The sequence below is a fragment of the Gastrolobium bilobum genome, unplaced genomic scaffold (assembly GCF_033153095.1).
Source record: "Gastrolobium bilobum isolate Gb01-03AN ecotype WA unplaced genomic scaffold, APGP_CSIRO_Gbil_v1 utg1221, whole genome shotgun sequence".
Lineage (NCBI taxonomy): Eukaryota > Viridiplantae > Streptophyta > Magnoliopsida > Fabales > Fabaceae > Gastrolobium > Gastrolobium bilobum.
Window position 1 is genome coordinate 1,298,327 of NW_026897257.1, and position 27,908 is coordinate 1,326,234.

General features: G+C 35.8%; 1 protein-coding gene across 1 annotated transcript; it reads left to right on the top strand.

The window, feature by feature from the left end:
- Positions 1-418: 418 nt before the first annotated feature.
- On the top strand, positions 419-27,727 carry LOC133305339 (calcium-transporting ATPase 8, plasma membrane-type-like). The gene is made up of 34 exons (XM_061505529.1): positions 419-543; positions 833-1,002; positions 5,110-5,226; positions 5,316-5,355; positions 7,367-7,476; positions 7,568-7,699; positions 7,784-7,873; positions 10,544-10,613; positions 11,095-11,165; positions 11,303-11,386; positions 11,478-11,555; positions 11,636-11,707; positions 12,213-12,296; positions 12,374-12,456; positions 13,178-13,286; positions 13,413-13,468; positions 13,952-13,994; positions 14,080-14,163; positions 14,521-14,658; positions 14,761-14,826; positions 14,912-15,010; positions 15,168-15,278; positions 15,557-15,727; positions 16,047-16,106; positions 18,510-18,674; positions 18,754-18,870; positions 19,197-19,295; positions 19,548-19,685; positions 19,778-19,878; positions 20,492-20,537; positions 20,741-20,875; positions 26,865-26,972; positions 27,063-27,154; positions 27,337-27,727. The coding sequence occupies exons 2-34, from the start codon at positions 844-846 to the stop codon at positions 27,473-27,475; spliced, it is 3,267 nt and encodes a 1,088-aa protein (XP_061361513.1). The 5' UTR covers positions 419-543; positions 833-843; the 3' UTR covers positions 27,476-27,727.
- The last annotated feature ends 181 nt before the right edge of the window (positions 27,728-27,908 follow it).

A 27,908-nucleotide genomic window follows, 5' to 3' on the forward strand; every position in this document is an offset into this window, starting at 1 on the left:
GAGTCAAAGTCGTGGAAAAATTGGAGGGAACCAACTTGTCTCAAAAAGATAATTATGATTCGTTACCAAAAAATAAATAATAATATGGTAACTTGCTAATTATTATATTTGAGATGAATCATATTAATAATTAGATAAAAAATATTCTTTATAGAAAGATGAGCGGGAACACTTCTCTTTTTCCAGGCCTAGGATGCTCCATGCCAGTCATCTGTACTTACGGAAGTTGCTACATTAATAATCTATGACTATAGTATACTTTACTTGATTCTCTAACACCGACAAATTTAAAACTAGAAAATAAAGTAAATAAATTAAGCGAAGGAAGTTTCCAGGGGAGGAGGTATGTATATGCGTATACTTGCATTGCAGGAATTAAATAGAGAGTCGAAGGTTTCAAACAAAATAAAAATAAAAATAAAAAATAAATAAGAGAGTCGCAGAACAAACATGTGAACTGAGCACTCTGCATTCTCCCAAAGCTATCTATTTACATAACTTCTTCCTTGTTGTTGACCTGCTGCTATCTGTTATCTGCGCGCGGTATAGTATATATAGTTACCTTTCATTTTATGTAATGTATATACTTATAAGGACAAATAGTTCAACCAAGCATCTTTTTGTAATGGTAATAATCTCTCTTCATCAATCTTTTAGTACTTTTATCTGTCTTTTAATCTCAACAGGGATTGTGTTGTGGTGGTGGGAGTTTTTAATACAACTATACAATAAAGGAACGGGATGTTCTTACAATAACGTGTGTTATGATTTACTATGAAGTAGTAGTGAGGGATATATAGAGTTAGTGACGGTGCCATCTTTCCTGCGACAGTTTCAGGAACTATGAGTTTCTCCAAGGGTTCTTCTCCTTGCGACCAGATGCAGCAGCTTGATATAGAGGCTGGGTCTCACACTGATTTTGATGACCGAGACGACTCTTCTGATCCATTTGATATTACCAGCACAGAGAATGCTCCGATTCAACGCCTCAAGCGTTGGAGGGTATGTGTCAAACTCTTCTGAGTTCTAACTCACTCACTCAGTCTCTTGTTATTGCTATTACTGTCATGTTCTTTTTTTTTTTTTTTCCAATAATAATATGATTGATATTTTTATTTTCTCTGTCTTACAATTTGTACTCAATATGTGGACATGTTGTTAATTTTACCATTCATAGAGCACTGCTTTCTATCATTTTAATGGTTTTGGAACCAAATTGAGGGCAAAAGAAGGGGGAATGGATTCTCTCAAGTGAGTTTTTCACTTGTCAAGGTCATAGGAAGGGAGACATTAACAAAAATAATCTAAACAGAGCTCCACTGATTGGATCTTGTCAATATTTGTACGGTTCTGTTTAGGGTTTTTGGTGCCTACGTTTTTCTTCATGTTAATAATTCACATGAGAGATCTATTCCCAAAAGAACAAAAGAGGCGAGTGAGGGTAGGGATTGGGGAAATATTGAATAGAATTTATGCTTTCATGGAATCACGTTTAAAAAGATAAGCAGGACCTGCTCAAATGGCTAAAAAGATATACAATCACAAAGTACTGATTGGTAATAGCAATGTAAATTTGAATTTTGTTTCATTTTGTTAATTGCCAAGAGACAAGAGGTATTCATTGTAATCCTTGTGTCAATTACACGAAGGAGACTTCTTTTATATATTAAACTAAATAACAAATACACACACATATACACAATGTGAGACTTCTATACTATGTACAACAACACTCCCCCTCAAGCTGGAGCATATAGATCGTATGCACCAAGCTTGTTACATATCTGGTCTATCCTAGGTCCTCTCAAAGACTTAGTAAATACATCAGCTAATTGATCATTTGAGTTGACAAAACGAGTGACTATATCTCCTGAGAGAACCTTTTCCCTAAGGAAATGACAATCTATCTCAATGTGCTTAGTCCTTTCATGAAACACTGGATTTGAAGCAATATGCAAAGCAGCTTGATTATCACAAATGAGAGATGTTGGGCCAGTGTCTCCAAAATTGAGTTCCTTCAGTAGTTGTTTTAACCAGATGAGTTCACAGGTAGCTGTGGCCATGGAGCGATATTCTGCTTCAGCACTTGATCTAGCAACTACACTTTGCTTCTTACTTCTCCAGGAAATCAAGTTATCTCCAACGAATACACAATACCCAGAAGTGGATCTTCTATCAATACGAGAACCTGCCCAATCAGCATCTGAGTATCCTACAACTCTGGTATGACCTTTATTTTCATAGAGAAGACCTATGCCAGGAGCAGTCTTGATGTACTTGAGGATACGGATTACTACATTCCAGTGATCTTCACAGGGAGAATTCAAGAACTGACTTACTACACTGACTGCAAAGGAAATGTCTGGTCGAGTAACTGTGAGATAGTTCAGTTTCCCAACCAATCTTCTATACCTTTCTGGATCAGAAAATAGCTCCCCCTGATTTGGTAAAAGCTTGACATTTGGATCCATAGGAGTATCGACGGGCTTAGCATTCAACAATGCTGTTTCCTCAAGAATATCCATAGCATATTTTCTCTGTGATAGTATAATGCCATATTTGGATTGGGCCACTTCTATCCCTAAGAAATATCGGAGTCTTCCAAGGTCCTTTGTTTGAAAATGATGGCACAAATGTTGTTTTATCTGAGTTATGCCATGAGTATCATTACCTGTAATGACGATATCATCAACATATACTACCAAATAAATAAAACCTGAATCAGAGTGTCTGTAAAAGACTGAGTGATCAGCCTCACTCCGAGTCATGCCAAACTGCTGTACAACAGTGCTAAACCTTCCAAACCAAGCCCGGGGAGACTGCTTGAGACCATACAAGGATTTTCGGAGACGACAAACTAGGTTAGACTCCCCCTGAGCAACAAACCCAGGAGGTTGCTCCATATAAACCTCTTCCCGCAGATCACCATGGAAGAAAGCATTCTTTATGTCCAGCTGATACATAGGCCAGTGATGAATGGCTGCATAGTAATAAAGAGGCGAACAGAAGTCATTTTCGCCACGGGAGAAAATGTGTCACCATAGTCAAGGCCAAATATCTGAGTATAACCTTTAGAGCCTAACAAGAGGAATCCTAATCCGCGTTTTTTTCCGGTGGACCACTATCCGCTGAGTAAATTTTTTTTTTTTTTTCGGAAATAATCATATCTGTCAGTTTCCGGCGTCCATACATCGTCAAAGGACCGCTCTGGTACCATGTTAATTACCAAGAGACAAGAGGTATTCATTGTAATCCTTGTGTCAATTACACGAAGGAAACTTCTATTATATATTAAACTAAATAACAAATACACACATATACACAATGTGAGACTTCTATACTATGTACAGCAACACATTTAAAGGTCTATGCGGAAGAAGTGGAACTTTCTTCCCTGTTAATACAAGCTGTTAGCATTCATGCAGCTATCTATATCCATTGACACTCAAATATGAACTTACATCAGTTGAATGTTAATACTCATTTGTTGTCAAACCTAAGTTATTCTTTCTGCAGTCATATAGGACAAGTTTATAGTATATGTCTCTCGTGAGTTCTCCATTGATTTAGAGGTCCAAAATTGCGGTTTTAGGATAACAGATTATACAAGGTTCTTTTCTTTCTGTTTTCTGTTTGTTTAAATTCTAAAATCAACAAAACGAGGGAACAAGAACATATCTGCACAAAGCATGAAGATGACGAGGATGGATAAAAATATACAATACTTTAAGAAAGATAAGAAGATGGTTGAAGTTTTGTCGCCCAAGATTCAGCATTTTTAACAAAATAATCTGGAGTAGATTGGAGAATTTAAGAGAATGCGGTAGAAATTCCAATTGACACAATTTTTGGGATCTTCAGCACTATTTTGAACATCTTGTGAATCTTTTCCAACACACTTTATGCAAAGGATTGGAATCTTGGTTTGCTTACTGCCATTGCTTTGCCACAATTGGATCAGCCAATCATTTCGAGTGAAGATTGTGTTGCATCCAATATTCCTGTAATTATTTTTAAAGAATGTGGTTGAAGATGAACTGAACGCAATGTTAACTGGATAGTAAAAAGAGTGCATCAATTAGGAAGCTACAGTGAGAGCAAACCATAAGTTTCTTGTACAGGTGGTCATCGAGGGATATGTGCTGGTCCTCTTACAGTGACACTCAGTTTCTGAAAAAATTTGGTTTAATGTACTTTGAACTGATGTGCATTCCATTTTTTTCTTTAGTGTACACTGTGGGTTAAACAAGTCTTGAGTTTAGGGATTTGGGATTCAGTTATGGTAAATAAATTTGGATTCGAAAAGACCATTGGATTGTTGGGTTTCATTCTATGTGCCTGCTGAAAAATATGGATGGAAAGATCTCGTTTTTAATGGGACAAAACTGAGGAAAGATTTAATTTAATATTTTAATGTTAAGAAGATTGATGCCATTAATGGTTGCAAATAAAGCAAGAATGGAGTCGGGGACTAGGATTTTATAGCTCTGAACAGTGATGTGAGAACTAGCTGAGAAGTCAAAAAGAAGAAAGCAAGAAACTTTGCTCTCAACTCAATTCTCACCTTGTCAACTTTTTTTACTTAATTTTGTAATGAGATACTTCTGAAGTTTAAAATTTTCCTATATTTTTGGAATCAAAGAAATCATTCAATTACTGGTTTTATATATTACTGGAAAATTTTAAAACTCTCACCTGGCAAGAAGTTCAAGTACAAGTTGTGACAAGAAACTAACTACAGTACCAGGAGTTTCTTCCAAATAGACGCTTAATGATTGAATTTTTCATGTTGTTTAAAGAATCAATATAAAATTCTATCTACGAGCTTGGCTTTTCTGAAGTTGCAAGTATGCCTCTGCAAATATAAATTTCAGTTTCCAAAACTGGCTGAAGACAAGATATAGAGCAATTTCTTGATCATGCACCATGGATTTGAAGTCACCTTCATTTATTATTTCAGCACTATTAGTGTTGCTTGTAATAATTACTGTATTAACATCAATGGCTTGTTGTATTTGACTATTTTGATGCATTATGTATTTATTTTTTATATCCGGGAGACGCTGTTTTGTTCAATAACTAGACAAGAAATTCCTTTTGTGTTTTTAGCAAGCGGCACTTGTGCTTAATGCTTCTCGACGATTTCGTTACACCTTGGATTTGGAGAGAGAAGAAGAGAGGAAGCGAATATCGAGAATGGTTATAGTGCACTCACGGGCTATTCAAGTTTGGTTCCTTCAGTTGACTTTCTCTATTATTGCTCTTGTTTACGCATTTTTAAGTGTGCTAATTAATTAACTATTCTACTCAATTAGGCTGCATATCGTTTCAAGGAAGCTGGGAAGCAAGTGAACGGTGAGTCGTTGGATTGTTCTCACTACTATTTGTTTATAAATTGTAGCATACTAGTAACTCATGTTCTTTTATTTATGATTTACTCCTGTCTCCTGATTTGCAAGAACTGCCTTTTTTGTAACTAGATTTTAACACTCATTTTTCATTCTTCTTCTGCAATTTATAAAGTTCACTCTCTTAAATTATTGTTTTGTCCTTTATATCTTTTTGTTTAATTTGTTATTCTGCTTATGAGTTCAGTACTTTGGTCTGTTTGGCTATTCAGGCTGTTAGTTCTAGTAGTTGGTGAACAAGTTATTGTTTATTATTGTACTTTTGTAGCATGTTTGCACATAAACATTAAAGGGTCAATTTTTATTTTTATTTTTGGTAAACAAGGGTCAATTTTGTTAATGCTATGGTATTCATCTGATCAGCTGCATATTGGCCTGTAAAAAGTCTGGAATTATATTTTTTTTTTTACATCACTGATCTCTCTTTGATAAGCCATGTTAATGCCGTAATATTCATGAGTTGCTCCATATTGGTCTGGGAACCCCGTAGCTTAGAAGTCAAGTATTATTAATTTTTTGATAGTAACCAATTTTTCTTGAAATTTATTTCTAAGATTGGTGTCTGATCTGTTTAACGTGGCCCAATTATCATTTTTGCACTTCAATTGCCATTAAGATTTCAATTAAATTTTTGTGACATATTCATTCCCCTTTATATAGTTTGTTTCTACATATTTATATCTTAATTTTCGGCATAAATAATTTTTAAAAGAATTATTATTAATGAGATTTTAACGGTCTTGCCTAATGATTGAAAGTATTCTCATTATCATCAGCCTAGTCTTGGGGATTCTAGCGCTATCTTTTTATGACGATAAATGGTGTTTGTAATTCTGTGTTCTTCCTAAACTGCTTCCATTATTTAATAATTTTTAAAGGGACTTGACCCGGTATATTAAACGTGGAGACACTATTTGTCGGAGATAAAATGCAGCTATATTTATGAGATGAACTCTTATGATTTTTTGTTGGGGTGTACCCTTTATAATGACGCGTTGCATCGGGCCCGGCGTAGCGAAAAAATGGGCTAGGACCCTTGCCACAAGGTAAGGCACTGCATCGGGTCCCGAGTGTAGTGATAAATGAGATAGGGTCCTTGCCTTAAGGCAAGGCGCCAAGTCTTCACCCGAATTTGGTGAGAAGTATGTCAGGGTCCCAACACGCAGATGGACAGCGTGGCGGGCAAGTACAACTCAGGGATTAAGGATGCGATTGAGAAGTTGGAACATAGGAACCTTAACGGGTAAATTGAGGGAGTTAGCAAATGTTTTTGCTAGAAGAAAAGTGCATATTGTTTGCTTGCAGTAAACTAAGTGGGTTGGAGAAAAGGCCAAAGAAGTGGATGGAACTGGTTTCAAGTTATGGTACACAAGTATAAACGAGTTGAAATGGTTTTGGAATTATGATCAATAAAAAGTTTCAAAGATAAATTTGTTGACATCAAAAGGAAAGGCGACAGGATTATTCTGGTTAAACTTGTAATGGGTGATTTAATATTGAATACCCTCAGTGTGTATGCACCCCAAGTTGGATTGCAACCAAATGATAAAAGCCAATTTTGGGAAAACTTGGAAGAGGTTTTGAGGGGGGATACCACGAGAGCAGAAGATTTAACTTAGGAGGAGATCTAAATAGTCATTGGTAAAAGCAATGGAGGTTTTGATAGAATATAAAAGCAATGGAGGTCTTAATATGGAGAATCATAACCATACAAAGATTGAGATAATCGATCTAACCGTGAAAATGATTGGTAGTAACATTGGTAATTTGGTAGTAACCTTAATTTGTTGTTACAATAGCCTGCCCCTATATATATTACTATTTTATTTATTTATTTATTTTTTATCTGTTTTCAACCCTTTTATATCTTTTTTTTGGGTTCACCTACCATCAATCCCAATTACTTTGGGATAAAGATTTTGTTGTTGATCATTTGTGTTTTTAACTGTTATGATCAGGAACTCTAAAACCTTCTTCAAGCTCCTCTGGAGAATTTTCAATTGGACAAGAGCAACTTTCTTCAATTTCAAGGGAGCATGATACTACTGCTCTGCGGGAAAATGGAGGGGTAAGCGTGCCAAGAGTAATTTTCTTAATTTGGTAATGGTATTGATTAGTGTCATAAATATGCATATGATTCTTCTGAATCACTTCATAAGGTTATAGGGTTATCACATTTATTGAAAACCAATTTAGAGAAGGGGATTCGAGATGATGATGCCGACTTGGTAAAACGGAGGAATGCATTTGGTTCCAACAACTACCCTCGAAAGAAAGGAAGTACTTTTTTGGTAAATTTTGGTGTTCATTGTTCATTTGATGATCCTCTCTTTACTAGAGGGCTATTGTACTGATGTCTTTGTCGTCTTTCACAGATGTTTATGTGGGATGCTTGCAAGGATTTGACCTTGATTATTTTAATGGTAGCTGCCATGGCTTCATTAGCACTTGGGATAAAATCTGAGGTTAGCTGAGAAAGTTATGGTGCAATTATTTGTTTCAATATTGCTGAAAAAAATAAATAAATTAAATCCTGTTAGGTGTCTGTCTCTTTACTTAGTGGATACAGTGGACATGTCTCATCCCATACATACAAGTATTATCATTATTTAACTTTTTCTTCTATTTTTTTTTTTTGGGTATAACCTGGAGATATCCCCATTCAACCTTCTTCTGTCACCTTGTCCTCGAAGTACGGCCCTGAAGGCTACCCCTCATTGGAACAACGGATGCATTGAGTTTTGCAACCCCCAAAGATTTTCAAAAATTTGCTTGAGGCAGGGTTTGAATCCCTGATGCAAGCAAACCCTTGGAAGCTCAGTTACCAACTGAGCTACCCTTGGGGGTTATTATTGTTGAGATATATAGTCCCACATTGGTTGTATGTGCAACTAATGTGGAGTTTATAAGGTCTTGAGCATTCCCACCCTTTGAGCTAGCTTTTGGGGTGGTGTATCCCAAGGTTCTTTACAATTATTAAACTTCTTTTTGGAAATACATATTAATCTCCAAACCTTGCCTTGGTCTTTGCATATTACTGAACCCTTCTAACTATTGAAGTAGTAACAGTTGTCACTTGTTCTTCTGCAGTGCTTAGGTTAACACCTCTACACCAGCAATATTTCTGTTAGTATTGTTAGCTGTTGCTGTTAGTAGTTTGCTGAGCTGTTAGGTTGGTTTCTGTTCTGTGAGTTAGTTATGGATCTGTTTCACTCAGTCAGAACCTGATGGCTTGCTGTGAAAGCTCCTCCTTGTATGCCTATGTTACAAGAGGAATAGTGTTATCCTAAGATCTGCAGCAGCATAGTGCTGCGCTAGTAACTAGTATGTTATTACTCTAATACTAACTTAGCCAACATGTAAATATTAATCCTCAAACCTTTTGCTGGCCTTTACTAACTGCTTTTTATTTCCAACTTAGTTATCAGAGGTTAAAAGGAAATTCTTGAGTTTCTTATTTCTCGAGCTGTCATATTTCCCTTTACCTACTAAATGATCCTTATTTATATTCTTGGATAACATATGTTGCATGCTATATAGCTTTCCTTCCCTTTTTTAATCCTTATATAGACCTAGTGTACAAGCCGCCTTCAGTTAGCTTAGCAGCTTTTGATTAACTGATATCATCTATATACCAGCCTACTAGCACAAATATACAACTATAGACATGTGCTTTTTCTTTGGCTAATGACAAAGTGTTCTTATTAAATGGAGACAGTTGCATTGCAAAATGTAATAGTAAACCGGGACACATTTACTCTTATACAAGTGCGCTCTTATTTGGTAGGCCAGGTGCCTTTCTTGAGTTGCAGTCTACATTTATAAATTAACAACTTGAACAAAAAACAAAAAAAGAGACCATCCAGTCTATTAATTGGCAAGCAAGTAACCAAATAAGTCTTGACATAGTTATGTGATTTATAGCATATTTAATTTTGATTAATTTTGGGAAAATATTTTTTTTTTTTGATTAAATCCCTCTCATGAGATTTGAGTATAAGTTTTATCCAAACACACATTTACTAGGTTTCGTACATCAAACATTATAGATTGGTAGACGATGTGTCTTAGGACGAAATGGAGAAAAGCTATAAGCAAGATGGAGATCTCTATGCTTCAGATGGTCCCTTTTTAGTCCTTTTCCTCTTCAATCCCCTTTCTCCTTCTTTTCCCCTTGTCTTTTATCTTATTTCCCCCTTCCCCCTTCCCCCTTCCCCATTTTTATTTGATTTTTAATCTCCTCTTATATATCATTGGGTTCATCTACCACAGACCCCAATTAGCTTGGGTTAAAGGTACTGTTGATGATGATTAAATCCCTCTCATGATGATTTGAGTATAAGTTTTATCCAAACACACATTTACTAGGTTTCGTACGTCAAACATAGCTCCTGTCGTATGTTGTTGAGTTCAAAACTACAACCTCCGTACTTCTTTTTTATGGTATATTAGTTTTGAGCTATACAATTTAGAGATTATCTAATATTTTTTCTATAGTAAAGAGCGCTGATGGTTATGAAAGGCTAGAAGGTTCAAGTACAGGCTTCCTGATTGACAAATTTTATTCACTGTTACTCTTTTTTGTTTGTTTTTTTTTTTTTTTTGGGGGGGGGGGGGGGGGGCGCTACTTTTTAGTCCGTATCAGGACAGCTAGAAAATAAATTTTGTATGTGTAGTTAGGTGTCTAAAAAAGTATTTATCAGAAATGTTTTAGTTGCTCATACAAGTGCTGGAATTTGAGCCTGGTTGAATTTGGTGTCTTGATGAATGTTTAATTTGATACAACCCTTGCATATTAGTTGGATCTGTTCTAACCAGAATTAATGAAAATATTTAGATTGTGAAGCTTTTGGAGGTTGTTTGTGGTTCTTGAGCACAATTTGGTTGTAATAACGTTAAAGTAAATTGCAATCTTTTGGAAGAGCTTTAAGACTTGATCATCATATTTTTTATGATATATCTGTAAATTGCATTCTTTTGACTGTTATTTTATTCCATCAATTCATTCATTTGACCTTTAGTGTTCCTTAGCCTTTATATTTTCAGTTAGGCCCTTTATAATCTGGGATAAGAATATGTTTTTGTTAATGCTGAGAATTAGGTTGACCCAGTTCAGAATTAATTTTCTGTTTCAGGGTATTGCGGAAGGATGGTACGATGGGGGAAGCATTACCTTTGCAGTTATTCTAATTATTGTTGTTACAGGTATTAATATTTTGTTTTTGTAAAGTTTATAATGCATTAAAGCATATATTTATTGTACAGAACCAATTCAACCCAAAAGTTTAAGCTGTTGGGTGAGGGCCTTTTTAATGGTTTATATTATTCTCTAAGATACCCCCTCACGCAAGAGCCCTTTGAGCTTGAAGCATGGATAATGCATAGGCCAAATTTTTAGTTTACCTTGTGCTTACGTAATTCCACAAGTGGGGGCGGTGAGGATCGAACTCGTTACCTTGTGGTCACTGAAGCTCTGATACCATGTAAAGAACTAATTCAACTCAAAAGTTTAACATTTATGATTCTATTTCTCAGTTTTCTATTTGATATAAAGTGTGTTTGGTGTAGACACAAGTCCATGGTCAACTTTGTCATTTATTGTGGAGGTTATCATAATATTTATATATCTAGTCATGTTCTCCTTTGAAGGGCACATTACCCTCTTTCGTTTCTCCTCTTTTTGTAGCTGTAAGTGATTATAAGCAGTCTCTTCAGTTTCGAGACTTAAATGAGCACAAGAGAAACATACATTTGGAGGTTTGTTTTATTTTTATTTTTTATTTTATGGTGGCTTAGCTATACTTTTTGATAATTGTTATTATATTTTTTTTTTAAAATTATTATCAATTTATCAAAAAAAAATTAACCTTATGTTTCAATTTGTGCTTGAGAAGGTTATTAGAGATGGTAGAAGAGTTGAGATCTCCATATATGATGTTGTTGTTGGTGATGTTATACCCCTTAATATTGGTAACCAGGTACGTGAGCTTATCTTTTTGCCATTTTTGCATATCATACCTAATGTTGCATTTCCTTCTTGTTATTTAGTTCTTAACTGATGTTTTCTAGGTCCCTGCTGATGGAATTTTGATCACCGGTCACTCTCTTGCAATTGATGAATCAAGTATGACCGGGGAGAGCAAGATTGTAAGGATTTATTTCTATAATGAGGAGAATAAGAATACTTCTCTCTTTTCCTAACTTGACAACAATTTCCCTTTTCGCAGGTCAATAAGAATTCTAAGGATCCTTTTCTGATGTCTGGATGTAAAGTTGCAGATGGCAGTGGCACAATGCTTGTAAATTTTAGACATTCCTTTTCCCTTCCATTTTGTAATTGTTCATTCTTGATTTTATTTACAAAATTAAGGAGTTTTCAAAGGGATGTGGCTGTAATTAATAACATATATAATAGGACCCTAACCCTTTTTGCTTTAATGGGTGTGAATTATCCCAAGGACAAAAAAACTGTGCACTTACTGGGAAGTGTTTCCTAATTTGATTTATATAGATATTGATTGTTCTTCCTGGAAAATTTTGTTTGCATAGAGTTTTGATTATACACTCCTTTAGTTCATGCTGTTGAGGAAGGGATTTTATTCCCAGTCTGATTTTTTGAAAACATCTGAGGCCGAGAGAAATTAGAATGGTGAAAATATGGATTAAATTGTTCTGAACTTCGTTCAATAATTCAATATGTTGAATTGATTATATTAATTCTTTCTTAGTTTTCGTCCACCTATTTTATTGATTAAACAACTCTTTTACTGATTTTTCTTTTTGTTGGTTGCTTTCTTTCCTTAGGTAACCGCTGTTGGTATTAATACTGAATGGGGGCTTCTAATGGCTAGCATTTCAGAAGACAATGGGGAAGAAACCCCTTTGCAGGTCTTCTTTTTACATGTGGTCTCTCTTTTAGTTCCTTCTTCTTATAGTATGTTTACCAATTTAAGTCCTCAATATAGGTACGCTTAAGTGGTCTCGCCAATTTCATTGGCATTGTTGGACTCTCTGTGGCTGTCGTTGTTCTGATTGTGCTACTGGCCAGGTTGTCATCTGTTTCTTTGTATGATTCAAATATATTTTTTAGGTTAATAGCAATATTCAACTTTGATCCTTTATCAAATAGCCCCGTGGTTTATTTTGTGGTTAATCTCTGTAAAGAACCTTGGGATACACCACCTCAAAAGTTAGCTCAAGGGGTGAAAGTGCCCAATGCCTTATAAACTCCACATTAGTTGCACATACAACCAATGTGGGACTATATATCTCAATATGCCCCCTCACACGAGAGCCCATTGGGTTTGAAGAGTGGAAGATGCAACAGACCCAGCCTACCTGTGCTAAGAAAGTCCACAAGAGAAAGTGAGGGACAGCGAGGCTCTGATACCATGTAAAGAACCCATCTAACCAATGTGAGACTATATATATCTCAACAACCTCCATGAGATTTCAATTATGTCAATCACCCGCTTACAATTTTTAACATATGGCTTATTAACCCATGCAGTTTCAAATAACTCATTTGATTAATTGTCAAAATTGAAGGCACGCGGTAATTTTCCATTTGTTGAAAGTTTAAGCAGGTTGATTACCGAAACTGAAACTACAGGGAGATATTTGCCATATATTGAAAGCATAAGTGTGTTAATTGTCAACAGTGAAATAATGGGACTATTTGCCAAAGGCTCGAAGTTGAAGTGGGTAATTTGCAAATTAACTTAGTTTTTTTATTATGCATGTCTCTGAATGGCAACCTATAAGCACAGATATTTCTCTGGGCATAGTAAAAATCCAGATGGAAGTGTTCAATTTACAGCAGGCAAGACCAAAGTTGGTGATGCTATTGACGGTGTAATTAAGATAGTCACTGTTGCGGTATGTGCATTGAGAAGTACTGGACTACCAGAATATTCATGATCCTTTTACAGATTAATACTCATAATATTTCTCAGGGTTTAAAATTAATATGTATGAGGTGATTGTAACTCGTTGAATATGTAGGTCACCATTGTAGTGATTGCAGTACCTGAAGGGCTCCCTTTAGCAGTTACTTTAACGTAAGTTCGCTATTTTTTTTCTGAATTTCTAGTTTTACTTTTTTCCTTATTACCTAGTCATGATAGATATGTCATAACATTGGTACCAATGCACATTATGGATAATGTTGTGAGTGTCCTTATACTTCAATATGATTTATAGATTTGATCCTTAAGTGGCTGTAAATTGGGGACCAAGTTAGTGACCCCGGCCCAGTTTTGATCCAATGTAGAATAAAGGGCCGACCCAGTTCAAATACCCACTTCGTGAGTGTCTGGGGAAGGGAATACTTTTTGCAGAGAGGCTGATTCGAACCCGCGACCTGACACACCACGGCAAGCAAGCTTACCGCTGAGCCAATGTAGAATATGAAAATAATTATATGATGAAACCGTTATCTATATTATGTCCATACTAGATTATGAATATTCTTTTTTCTATATCTCCATTTTTTTTTTTATTTCTCTCTACTAACACACTTTTTGTCCGCCAACTATTTGTAGACTTGCTTACTCAATGAAAAAAATGATGGCAGATAAAGCTTTGGTATGCTCATTGTTGTTTGTGCTTTGATTGGATTTTGGTGTATCTATTTGAGAAATGCTGTTTAATTTAACACATTTAATTGCAGGTGAGGAGGCTTTCTGCCTGTGAGACAATGGGGTCTGCCACTACCATTTGCAGTGATAAGACTGGAACATTGACTATGAACCAGGTTAGTTGTGATGCAGTATTCAAACCTGATTTATATTTTAAATTTTCATGGTAAATCACATAAACTTGTAGGAGGGCACTTGCTGCAAATATTTTCATTTTATTGTGGCATATATGCTTCCCAGCTTATGTCAAGCAGGAAACATCTCAACTTCTACGATTAGGAGTTAAGAATTTCAACTGACCTGTCAATTTGACATCTTATTAAACTAACATGAATGGGCAACGGTACACCGTGTTGATCTGTTGCTGTTTATTTTGGGTCAATATTTTGAGGAAGTAGTTCATTTTTGTTGGCATTAATGGAGATAATAGTGCACCCAGCAGATTTTAATTTCACCTAAATTCTTTGTGACAGATGACTGTAGTTGAGGCTTGTATTGGAGGGAAGAAGATTGTTACTCCTTACAGAAAGTCACAGCTCTCTCCTATGCTCTGCTCATTGCTGATTGAAGGTGTTGCACAGAACACTAATGGAAGTGTTTATGTACCTGAGGTATGCTAGAAATGTTTTTCTTCACTCTGTTTTTCGCCCCTATAATAATTTCCTATTTCAGTGGATCTAATACTTCTTTATGCATAATTCTGTTCTTTACAGGGTGGTAACGGTGTTGAGGTTTCTGGATCACCAACAGAAAAGGCAATTTTACATTGGGGAATTCAGGTCTGTTTTGAAACTTCAATTTTTCTTTCATTTTAAGGAGCATTGTGTGTTTACAATTAGTTGTGAATGTTATATCAAATCTCAGCTTGGGATGAATTTTGAGGCTGCCAGATCAGAATCATCAATAATTCACGTCTTTCCATTCAATTCAGAAAAAAAACGAGGCGGAGTTGCAATACAGACGGTATTACCTTGTTGGCATTTTAATTCAAATATGCAGAATTTTTGCTTCTGTTCTAAAATGATTAATATTTTATTAGGCAGCAAATATATTATATAATGACGCACTGTATCCTGTTTATCATCCAGAGCACTATTTCTAATAATTTTATACTTTGCAGGCTAACTCTGAAATCCATATACATTGGAAAGGTGCTGCTGAGATAGTCCTAGCCTGCTGTACAGGGTTTATGGATGCAAATGATCAGTTGGTGAAGATTAATGAAGAGGAGGTTTGAGAAAATAGTCATATATTGATATCAGTTGTTAAATAAAGGCCAATTTATTTTGCCCCCTCCCCAAAATTTCTCTTGTTTGGAAATCTTCTATATCTTATAAGAATTTTCACTAATTAGTTTTCCTACTTGCCAGCTCGTTTCTCTATCTTTTGTCATTACATTACATACATTCATGTAACAAAAGAAAATACTTTGAGCTGTTTGGATGGCATTTGATAGTTTTTTATTGATTTTGTCAATGTTCTTTTAAGTGAAATTTTCCTGGTTTGCAGATGACAGTTTTTAAAAAGGTTATTGAAGATATGGCTGCTGAAAGTCTACGTTGTATTGCCATTGCATATAGATTGTGTGAAATGGAGAATGTTCCAACAAGTGAAGAAGAACTTGCTCACTGGTCATTACCAGAGGATAATCTCGTTTTACTGGCTATTGTTGGTATGAAGGTATGTATTTCCTCCAGAAATTACAGTGTCATTGTCATCTTTGTTTTATTACAAGTATTATATTTTCCCGATTGTGTTCTTGTCCTATCGAATATTATACTCAAATGATTTTTCTTTATCTTTAATTTTATATTGAAGCTCGTTAGCACCATTATTTATACTTTTCCCATACGTCATTCTTTCTCTGGTATGTCTTGTTTAGAGTCTATAATCATTCTTAAAGGGCCCACTCTTTGTTGAATGACTTCCACAAGTTGATTTCTATCATTTCAGTATGTTCTTATTATTTGTCTTATGTCAATTATGCATTGAAATGCAGGATCCTTGTCGACCTGGTGTAAAAGATGCAGTGCAGCTTTGCCAAAAGGCTGGGGTTACGGTATTAGTACATGCTTTTGATGTTGAAAGTCATTTTGTTCCCATCAAGATACTTAGGTCATTGAGACAAGCATAACATGTTTTAGTACAATTTTTACTTTTTATTTTATTACTCCATTTATGATGCTAAGTGGCCAAGGTTTTACCCATTGATGACTCTATCTATATTGCACTGATACTTCAAAAAATCTGAAGTGTTATGTCCGACACTCTAACACTCTCTGATACTCTGACACACTCCGACATCCATAATATTTTAAATTTCATTACATATTGTGAAAAAATTGATCGATGTTTTACCAAACTGGTATAATAAAAATTAAAAATGGATACCGAATAAATCTCAATGGAGTGTATAAGAGATTTTCAATTTGAAAATATAATAGTAAATATTTACATCTTATCTTTCGTTGCAAAGTTGATGGATGTTATAAGTTTATTTTCATTTTTTTTGTTAAATTATTAAATATTAAATATAATATACACTACATAATTTAAAAATATTTTTTAATATCAAAATGTGACCTAACGTCTCAAAATCTAACATTTTTTAGAATTAACGTGTCGGAGTGTCGTGTCCCGTGTCGGTATCGGTGCAACATAGATGACTACTATTGAAATAGGATTTGGATCCTCTTATGTTTAAAAATGGTCATGTGATCATATTGTTTGATCACAACCATTTATTTAAAAATCGTACAGTTTTCTATCTCTTATCTCATAATCAATAAGTGGTTGTGATCAAACAACTTGACCACATGACCATTTTTAAACATGAGAGGATCCAAATCCATTGAAATATGTGTTTATTTTAAAGAACATTAAATGATTTATTTGCTAAAATTTCTTCTTTTCTTGAGATATTCTGAGAAAACTAGGACGTTTGTCCCGAAAATAGTCTATGCTAAGTTCAATGAGAGAAACTCTCTCATCCCTTCGTTAAAGCTGCTCCTTTTAAGTTTTAGAAAATTGAAACCCACTCTCTTGCTAAACACTTTCACTAGAGACCAGTCAAGCCCCTGTCACCGTGGTTTACAGAGTTTTGCGTGCTCCTTTTGAGAGAATTTTATTAAGGGGCAAGGTTCTCTTTGTTTGTCACACTGTCAAAGGTTGTCTCAGCAACATACATATCATAATCCTCTTCAATATTCATTGCTTTCTTGTGCCACGTCCTCGACAATAGTATAAGAAACAGAAAGCACTGATAGAGACCTCAATTCAAACAAAGAACCAACAAAAAAGAACAGGAATTTGGCCTGGTAAAACCAGATTTTCATATATATGGAAATTCAAAGAGTAATTACAAATCTGAAATGACAGTGAAACAGAAACAGAAAATTACAAGGAAAGGAAGAATAACTAGAGAGCTGGAAAACAAAATACAAATGCAGAAAGGAAAGTGATTATGTGAAGCAATTGGAGAGTCCTCACTCTCTTCGTGAACATGACGCTATCGTGACGTTGGCATCGCTTGAAACTCCCTTCGTCTCAGGGTTCTTAGGGATTTCAGAATTTGGGGCCACTTGATTTGTGCGACCCACATTTTGTGCTATTTGGTTTAAGGGTGGGTATTATGTTGTCCTGCAATTAACAAGTTAGTATGACCCATTGTGGTCTTGTTGTCACTAAGCCTAGAACAAAAACAAACTGTGTGGGTTCCCTTACTGGGCCCATAAGCCATTCCCTTCCCCAATGACCCAAAACCTTCTTCTGCCCACGCCATGTTGCACTTTTCGATCTCCAGGCTGTATTTCATCATCTCCGTTAAGCTAATGGTTGGGTTTATCAGGGGCTAGGATTTCCTTATAAGAAGGAACCTTGGGTGGCAATGTGGCATCAGGGGCTCTAACCTGCGCTGCTGTTGAGAAACACGAGGTTGTTTGTGGCTTCTGCATAAGCTTGAATGCTCAAGCAATTAATCTTTATACAGCTTTACTCTTACTACATTATAACCATAGAGCTTATTGAGATAGTGTCATATTTAAGATGATTGTGTTCCTTTTATCAAAAAAAGTTGATTAGACTTAGTTATTATGTTCCTTGTAGAAGGTAAATCTTGAGAACTAGAGGGGTTTATCATACATTAATTATTACACACACAAAAGAACGGTTTTAAGATACTGGTAGTGGTAAGTACCTTGCAGTTCCATTTCTATGATTTTTTTTTTTTTTTTGTAACAATAATGTGTCGATTTTATAAGTTTTCAGATTGCAAAGGCCAATTTTTCTATTATTATCTTCATCTGATCTTAAATGCTTGGGTTAAAAGTGATGTTGATGTTGATGTATCTTCATCTGATCTTAAATATCCTGCAAAAAAAGCACTATTTAGGTTAAGAAATGCAATATGCTTGGCATATGTACAAAAGGCATTGATTTGTTTGGTATGGGTTTCTAATCCTAGGTAAAAATGGTCACTGGTGACAATGTTAAAACTGCAAAAGCAATTGCTTTGGAATGTGGAATACTTGGTTCTTTTGCTGATGCTACAGAGCCAAACATCATTGAAGGAAAAAAATTTCGTGACCTGTCAGATGCAGGGAGAGAAGAAATTGCTGAAAGGATATTGGTAAAATTCAACTACTATAACAGCCTTAGTGGTGTAACTCCTTGGAAAATGAGATTTAAGTGTCAATGCCATGTAATAGGTTATGGGACGGTCGTCTCCTAATGACAAGCTTTTGCTTGTGCAAGCATTGAAGAGGAAGGGGCATGTCGTGGCTGTAACTGGGGACGGAACAAATGATGCTCCAGCACTACATGAGGTTTGCATATATTTTTCTTTTGTTTTTTTGGGATTATACTTTTTTTTAATCTTAAGTACATGTTAAGATGATGACAATTATTGTAATGGTACACAAGGTGAGTATAACTCATGCCAACATTGTTATTGCTATATTGATTTTTATATTCTATTAGAATCTCAGTATCATGTTATCACATGACTACAAGTCCTTATATGGTTGAATGATTCCGTTTCCTTATTTCAAATTTTAAATCTATTGTTCCAATGCACTTTTTTTGGTTCAAATTATGTAAACTAGTTTTTGTTTTCATGGTTGTTTGTAATTCTATACTTTTTGGAGTTTAGGCAGACATAGGTCTTGCAATGGGCATTCAAGGTACAGAAGTTGCTAAAGAGAGCTCCGATATCATTATTTTGGATGACAATTTTGCTTCAGTTGTGAAGGTTAGTCCTCATATCATATTTCGGGGGAAATTTTTCTTAATGATGCATATTTAACGTCCACCTTTTGAAGAACTACCTCTGACATTACTTGAAATGCAGAATTATAAGTTTTTGAATACTCTGTTTCATGAGAGGCTTATATAGAATTGAGGTGCATTGCATAGCTTCAAATACTATTTTTATGTAAGCTGATAATAAATTGATGTTTGAAGCATAACTGGTAGCAAGCCTTTCATTTTTCTCCACTAGCAGGTTGTCAGATGGGGGCGGTCTGTATATGCAAATCTTCAGAAATTTATCCAGTTTCAGCTTACAATCAATATAGCAGCTATTGCTATAAATGTTATTGCTGCATTTTCCTCAGATGACATCCCACTAAATACAGTACAGGTTTACTCTCTGTCTGTGTCTCAGTGGTTTGGGCTCACTCATTTATTCAGGAGGTCATCCTTACGAGCTATATCTCTTTATTTTCTCAACAGCTTCTCTGGATAAATCTTATCATGGATACTCTTGCAGCACTAGCCTTGGCAACTGAACTACCAACTGATCACCTGATGGATCAGCGTCCAGTGGGACGAAGGTCAGAATTATATTTTTTTTCTGGAACTTGAGACTTTGGATCATGAGTCATGACTTCTGTCTGAAAGTTGCACAGAACTTGAAAATTTAGAAGAGTGGAAAACAATTCAGGGGGGAAAGCCAATTCTTTTGTTTTTTAGTTTTCCAATTTTTTTGCCATGGGTATTTATTTTATTTTTTATGATGCTACTTACAAATGACTTAACAATGAATGATCACCAATAGGATACGAAACCCATACCTCTTTGTCAATACTGCTAAATCCTACTTAGTTGAGCCAATCTTCATTTTTGTTTTCAGTGTAACTTTTTAATATAAGAAAGAAAATTAAAGAAGAATAACGTACAAGATACCAAAATACCAAAATAGCATGGGACAATCAAAGTATGACTTCAATGCAGTAAGGCTTTATGAATCCCTCTGAAAATAACCAGTAGCCAAGAGCCATAAAGATGCTAGTGAACGCTGAATTTATTATGCTTGCAAGGATCATAATGCATTTGTAAAACTGGACCTACTGAGTTTGAAGCTCCAGTATCAAAACATCAGATGCCGTACCTATGCGCTTTGATGGTTTGTGTTATGAAATTGACAGTATCTTGTTTGCTTTTCAGAGAACCTCTTGTAACAAATATTATTTGGAGGAATCTGCTGATTCAGGTGAGTTCTGTTTCTCATTTATTAGTGCCCCTGTTGTCATTGTAGTTGACTGGGATTTTATTTTAATGCAAGCTAAGCCACAAACAGCTAACTAATAAATGTTAAAACTTTAGTATAGTGTCTTGCTTCACCATTATGCAGTGAATGCCATATTATTTTTATTGTCTCTAACTAAATCATCAATAATGGTTGGAACCTTTCAGGCAATGTACCAAGTGTGTGTCTTGCTTACACTCAATTATCGAGGCAGGAGCTTACTGGGTCTCAGGCTCGAGACCAATGACCTTGCAATCAAAGTGAAGAACTCTCTGATATTCAATGCATTTGTTTTTTGTCAAGTAAGTCCTTATCTTCACCAACTTATGGGAAAATACAAATCTCTAAGGTCTAAGCTTTAGAAGAGGACACTACATTTCATATTCAGGTTTCTTTGTTTGGGATGAAGGGAAGACTCGTTCATTTGTCTTCTGACTTAGAGCTCTTAATTGGATTGAAATATGCATAAATACATAAAAAAATTAATTTTAAATGAAATATAATTTCAGATAAGTTAGAAAATTTTAATTAGAATACTTGCCACTCAAATCAAATTATAAAATAAGGGAAGTTACTATGCCTTTAAAAGATTAAAACTATTGTTTTCTTCATTTTCTATTATAGTTGTGGTTGAGCTCTTCCTTTTACAATCTTTTTAATTCCCAAATGGCTTAGTTGTGTTTTTGGTATGTAACTATGAATAGGTTTAGGATTGTTGAAAGGCTGCAGATTTGAAGTTTAATTTTTAGTGATATGTTCACTGCAAAAATGAGGGATAAGAAAAATAAAGACCTCACCCAGGTTAAGTGTATCAAGGATGAAAATCAAAAACTTTTAGTAAGAGATACAGAGGTAAATGAAAGGTGGATGAACTACTTTAACAAGCTTTTTAATGGAGATGGCGATAAAAGCGAGGTGGTCTTGGAGGATGGACGCTTATGATGATTTGAATAGAAGATTTGTATGCAGAATCCAAGCACATGAAGTTAAGGAGGCTTTAAAGAGGCATTATGTCTATTAACAAATAAGATCCTTGATGTCTGGAAGAAAAATGTACTTGTGTCTATTTACAAAAACAAGGAAGATATTCAAAAAATTTCTAACAATAGAGGCATTAAGTTTATGAGCCATATTATAAAGTTGAGGGAGAGAGTTATTGAACACCGCTTGAGGAGAGAGACCAAGGTCTCTATAAATCATTTTGGCTTTACGCCATGGAGATGTACCATGGAAGCCATTTTTTTGATGCGGCAATTAATGGAGAGATATCGAGAAAAGAAGAAGGATTTACATATGGTGTTTATAGATCTAGAGAAGGCATATGATAGGATCCCAAGAAAAGTTTTATGGTAGGTTCTTGAGAAGAAAAAAGTACCATCAAAGTATATAGATGCAATCAAGGATATGTATGATGGTGCTACTACATGTGTGAAAGCTTGTAATGGAACATCAAATTATTTCCCTATCATGGCAGGTGTACATCAAGGTTCTGCTCTAAGTCCTTATCTTTTACCTTAGTTATGGATGAACTAACAAAAGATATTCCAGAAGAAGTGTCATTGTGTATACTTTTGGCAGATGATATTGTGCTTATTGATGAGACCAAGGTCGGTGTTATAGAAAACTAGAATTGTGGAGAAGCATGTTAGAGTCTAAAGAATTTACGTCAAGCCGGAGCAAGACTAAATATATGAAATGTGAGTTTCCGGAGCAAGACTAAATATATGAAATGTGAGTTTTCTCTGGCAGGAGATAGAGACCAAAATTCTGTGCATCTGCGTGGACAAGAGGTACTCAAGAAAGATGCTTTCAAATATTTGGGGTCAGTTTTGCAAAAAGGTGAAGAGATTGATGAGAATGTAAATTATAGAATCAGAGCAGGGTGGATGAAATGGCGTAGTGCATCTAGGTTTTTGTGTGATCACAAAATTTTCCTTAAGCTAAAATGAAAATTCTATAGAACAATAGTAAAGTCTGCAATGTTATATAGAGCTGACTGTTGGCCAGCACATAGGCAACATAAGCATACAATGGGAGTAGTGAAAATGAGGATGTTAAGGTGGATGTGTGGTAATACTGTAACACCCCGTTCTAGAACCGGTTTGTTAACATCGCATTATGATATTAAGCGCAGTTACAATCACATGGGTTCAATTAAAATCCGGATAAATTTTTCATTTTAAAACATGCGGAATCAGATAAATTAAGCTTAACATCATGTTCTTATTCCATTTTTAAACCATTAATTTACTTCCTATTTATTTCACAACTTCTACTATATTTTAGATCTCTTCATTAGCTACGCGTGACTTCAAACCGCGCTCAAATCGGAGCACTGTAGCCCAAGTTATGACAATCGGAAGCAATACAAGAGAGTGTTGGTCACAGGCCCCGCGCGCTTCAGCGCGTTACCGGGCGCTCAAGCGCGCGTTATCGGGCGCTAAAGCCTCCATCTGGGCGCTTAAGCGCACGGAGGCAGGAAGTATCAGGTATTTCAGTGTAAATGGGCGCTTAAGCGCGCACCAGGGCGCTCAAGCGCGCTATCCTGGGCGCTTAAGCTCCCATTGGGACGTTTTAGCGCGCAGAGACAGAAGCATCTCCTCCTTCAGTGGCTAAGGGCGCTCAAGCGCGGACCAGGGCGCTCAAGCGCGTGGGCGCTTCAGCCCCACTCTGGGCGCTAAAACTCGAGGAGACAGTAAGCCTCCCTTCTTTCTGCAGCGAAGGGCGCTTAAGCGCAAACCAGGGCGCTCAAGCGCGTAATCCTGGGCGCTTAAGCCCCCACTTTGGGCGCTCCAGCGCGAGGAGGCCGAATGCATTGGCACTCACAGGGGCAGCAGGGCGCTTGAGCGCGCTCCTGGGCGCTTAAGCGCGCTGCCAGGGAATTTCAATTCCCACATTTTTCAAGTCCAAGTCTAGGGGAAGATTCATCCCCATTCCAAACATCAATTGTCCATGCCCCAAAACTAAATCCTAGCACTCATCCAACCTCTCCTCATGAGATTTAGCTAGAATTTGGGCAGCATAACCTTTGTTTTCTCAACGTTTCCCAATTTAAACAAAAGGTACCTAATTGATTCTCAGCCCAACCAATTCAATAACTCAATACATAACAAGCATGCATATATTGAATTTCAAGTAGGCATCATTTACAGTACATATCCATTACAAATCATGGAACTTAGCTTACAAAACACTATGATCATTCCCTTGGCTCCCATCAACAAAAGAGATGACCAAAGGCATGAGCATAGGCCAAGTCCATTCCAATATACAAATCATAAATCTAGCATTGCCTATTAATTACAATTCTATACATGTGAGCTACAAAACAACATGTATAATCTCAAAAGAAATGCCACATTTCATGCATATGCTAATCCAGATATGGCCACTTGCCACCAGAGGCTCCTGCAGCATCCTTACCTGAAAGGGGGTCCCCACAACACGGGGTGAGATATACGAATATATCCAGTAAACCAGGGGTCCTTGGAGCATCTCTCCACCCCACAGTTCCATATCAGTGTAATAGCAATAACAATAATAATGCAGTAAATACATATCTATGCAAAGTGCAATACATCTCCAGGAGAAATCCCTCGAGCTCTCAAGCTGTCCTAAGGAAACTCAGATGCAAATAGTCCTACTGGCCAGCTAACTACCAAGTATGATTTACGCATCGTCATGCAACATACCAACATAGGGAAACACCATCCTACCACACCAAATGCATACACATACGTATAACAAAGCATTACACTATTTTATTGCATTTATATACACAATCACAACCTCTACCCTTTCAGGGCTTGGTAGAACAGTCAAGGGAATTACACCCAAGGTCCGAAGGCTTACCTCAATGCTTCAGTCAACCTTTGTTCACCACCAACAGGTTCCACAGTCAGTCAATTACAATACTTCACTTCTCAAACAAAACCTACACAAGGTTTAATGCAATCAACACATATTGCATCCAATAACATCTCATAGCTATCAACCAAGCTATACAATTCATACCAAACATAAGCATGAACTCACCTATCCAATGGAGCTAATCAAGCTCCATAGCTTGCTCCAATGGTTGATCACTCACGGTTGGTCCAAATGCCTCAATCCTAGACAACACCAAGGCATAATCAACAACCAACCAAACCAAACCATTTATTAACAATGCAAGAAAGTCCAATATCAAGCATCATATACTTGCCATTTTCCAAATATACTCATTTAGCTATCTAAGCTCATTTTCACCGATTAAATGACACTCTTAGCATTTTCCATAAGATGCTCTAAGCTCCATTCTTCCTAGAACATAGCTAATTTAACAACATTTCATCAAAAACCCCAATTCACTATTCATTGAACCCTAACTCATGCAATTTTCCATGAAAATAAGGTTCAAGGGGTAGAATCTTACCACCAATGGTTGCACAACCAAGGATTGATGGCTCCTCAAGCTTCAATGGAGGTAGAAACTCTCAAAACCCCAAATTTCACCAAAGGGCCGAATTTTTGAGAGCCAATATCCCTCTCCACAATGCTCCCCACTCAAAACTAAGCTTGGATTATGAAAGAGGGGAAGATTTAGAGTAGTTTAGGCTTTTGGATCACCCAAAACGGTTGGGATTTGCTCTCCCTCTCTCTTCCTCCCTCCTTTCCCTTCTTCTTCTTTCTCCTTCTTTGTCTCTGTTTCTCGACGGAGGGGTTGGGGAAATGGGGCTCCTTTATTTGCTTTCTGAGTCACTTACTTAGTTAAGTGACTTATGTGGGTATTGGTTCATCTATCTATTTACCTCCATTAATTACCAAATTTTACCCAAAAGTCTGGAATATTATTCTAGGGATATTTATAATTTTATTTTTATATTTTGGGCACTTTCGCCAGTATCCATTTATACCCCTTAATTTTCATTGAGTACACTTTTTAACTTCAAAGTGACTCAGATTTATTTAATTAAGCCTTATACTTAATTTTGCTCACTAAAACATGCTCAATTATTTAATTACATGCTATTTGCTAATTAATTAGGTTAGGGCTATTATAAATACGAGGTTAGATAAGATAAGAAATGAAAATATTCGACGAAAGATGAGAGTAGTACCGGTGGCAGAAAAGATAAGAGAACATAGATTGAGGCGATTTGGGCACGTAATGAAAAGAACTTTGGATACTCTCGTAAAAACAAAGATTTGTTACCAAGAGCTTGACATAAAAAAAGGTAGAGGTAGACCAAAACTTAACTGGGGGAAAGTAGTAAAACAAGACTTAATTGAGTTAGATATAGATTGGCGGACGGTGTGTCTTAGGACGGAGTGCAGAAAAGTTATAAACATGATGGAAGGTAGACATGCTTTTATTACTATGTTTCAAACGGTCTCTTTTTCCACTTTATCTCCCCCTTCTCTTTCCTCTTCCTTCTTCTCTTTTATTCCACTTTTCTTTTAAATCTTTTTCTCCTACCTATTTATTTATGTGTTTTTCTTTCCTTTTCCCCTATATCCCTTTTTATGTTTTTTTTTATCTATTTATTTTTTTATTTTTTACCTTCTTATTCTCTTCTGTCCTTCTATATATTCTTATTTGTATTTTATTTTAATTTATTTTTTTTGTAATTACGTGATGCTTTTCTATGGATAATATATATATATATATATATATATGAGAAAAACTACTCTTATGCAACATAAGAGTAATTTTATCTCCAATAAACTCATTCAAAACCGTGACACTTTTTTTTTCATTTTTTCCCTTTTTTTGTAAATGGCGGGCCCCACCACATGTGTGTCTACAACATGAGAGATAATCTCTCATGCAACATGAGATTAGATGAACTCTATATATATATATTCGCAATCTTTTCATATCATTTTTTGAATTCATCTACCACCGACCCCAATTAATTTGGGATAAAGATGTTGATGTTGATGTTTATTGCAATTATTTTGGGAAACCAACTAATTCTCGTATAGTTTATACTAAAGGAAGGGGATCCAGAAGTAATTTGCAAAAGATTTTGGATAGCTTCCCTCTGCCGTAGTTGAGTAGCTCCATTGTTTATTGATTGTTGCCGCATATTGTTCCTGAGATTTCTTTGTCCTCCTCTCATAAGCATTGGTGTTGGATTCTTCCTAAGTTTTTCATTCCTGCTAAATCCTATTGATATCAGAAAAGGGTTATGGATGGATGCCCAATTCATTTTTCACCTCATATTCACAGATATGTTGATTGCACTATTTTCTTCTTTCGATTTTCATTTAAATGATGACAAACAAAATATTCTTCCAAAACTGTAGGTCTTTAATGAATTTAATGCACGAAAGCCAGATGAATTCAACATATTCAAGGGAGTCACAAGAAACTACCTCTTTATGGGGATAGTGGGAATAACTGTTGTGCTTCAGGTCAGTCTTGTTTGAAGTCTTCTCTGATTGTTTGGCTTTATTGATGAAATATTCGTAGGGCCACCATAAACTTTGTTACTGTTTTTTCAGATTGTCATCATTGAATTTCTTGGAAAATTCACTAAATCAGTAAAGCTTAATTGGAAGCAGTGGCTCATTTCCGTCATTATAGGATTTATAAGGTCAGTTGATAGTCTTACGTACTTGAATGCAGGAAAACTTGGAAGGGCCTTGATTGTTATATTATATTGCATGTATAACTCGAAAGATATTAATGCATTTATGCTATTGGAGACTAGAGGGCTTGCCTTATGCACACAGACTAACTGTATTTCTTCCCTTGTCTTTCACCATACTCTTTTAGCTGGCCTCTTGCCGTGGTTGGAAAACTCGTACCAGTGCCAGCCACTCCCATCGGTAACTTTTTCGCTACTCCCATCAATAACTTTGTCCGAAGATTTCATGGTGGAAGAACTCAAAAGAAGGAATCTGAGGCATCTTGATGGAGTCATGTATAGAAGTCTTGCTGATTCACTATCTCCCTGCTTTATTTTGACAGGATGACCAACATTCTTTTGGTAACGGAAAATAGTGCACAGGTTGCACAGAGCCTTTTCTTTTTTTACAGATCTGGAAACAAAGTTGGATCTTTTTTATACCTAGGTTCTAACAAGGGTGTGTACGGAATTTCAGCTAGTCTTTTATTTTTTTTTATTTTTATTTTGTCAGTTTGACCAACCCTTGTTTATATTTTTACCTACACTTTTTTAGTATCTAGTACTCTTCAACACTGATAGAATCTCAATTAATATTTCACTTTCCTTTTGAAATTTTAATCTAACTGTATTGAAAAATGATATGCACGGTAAGTATGAAAAAAAATGTAGGTAGAATAACTTATTCCATTTTTATATATTTGAAAAGTTGCAGTGATAT

What these genes read in the sequence shown, in the direction of transcription:
- LOC133305339 (XM_061505529.1), top strand. Translation starts at nt 844, where the DNA reads ATGAGTTTCTCCAAGGGTTCTTCTCCTTGCGACCAGATGCAGCAGCTT. An exon ending in GAACATTGACTATGAACCAG is followed by an intron (nt 14,164 to 14,520) that starts GTTAGTTGTGAT and finishes TCTTTGTGACAG; the next exon opens with ATGACTGTAGTTGAGGCTTG. An exon ending in GAAGTGTTTATGTACCTGAG is followed by an intron (nt 14,659 to 14,760) that starts GTATGCTAGAAA and finishes TGTTCTTTACAG; the next exon opens with GGTGGTAACGGTGTTGAGGT.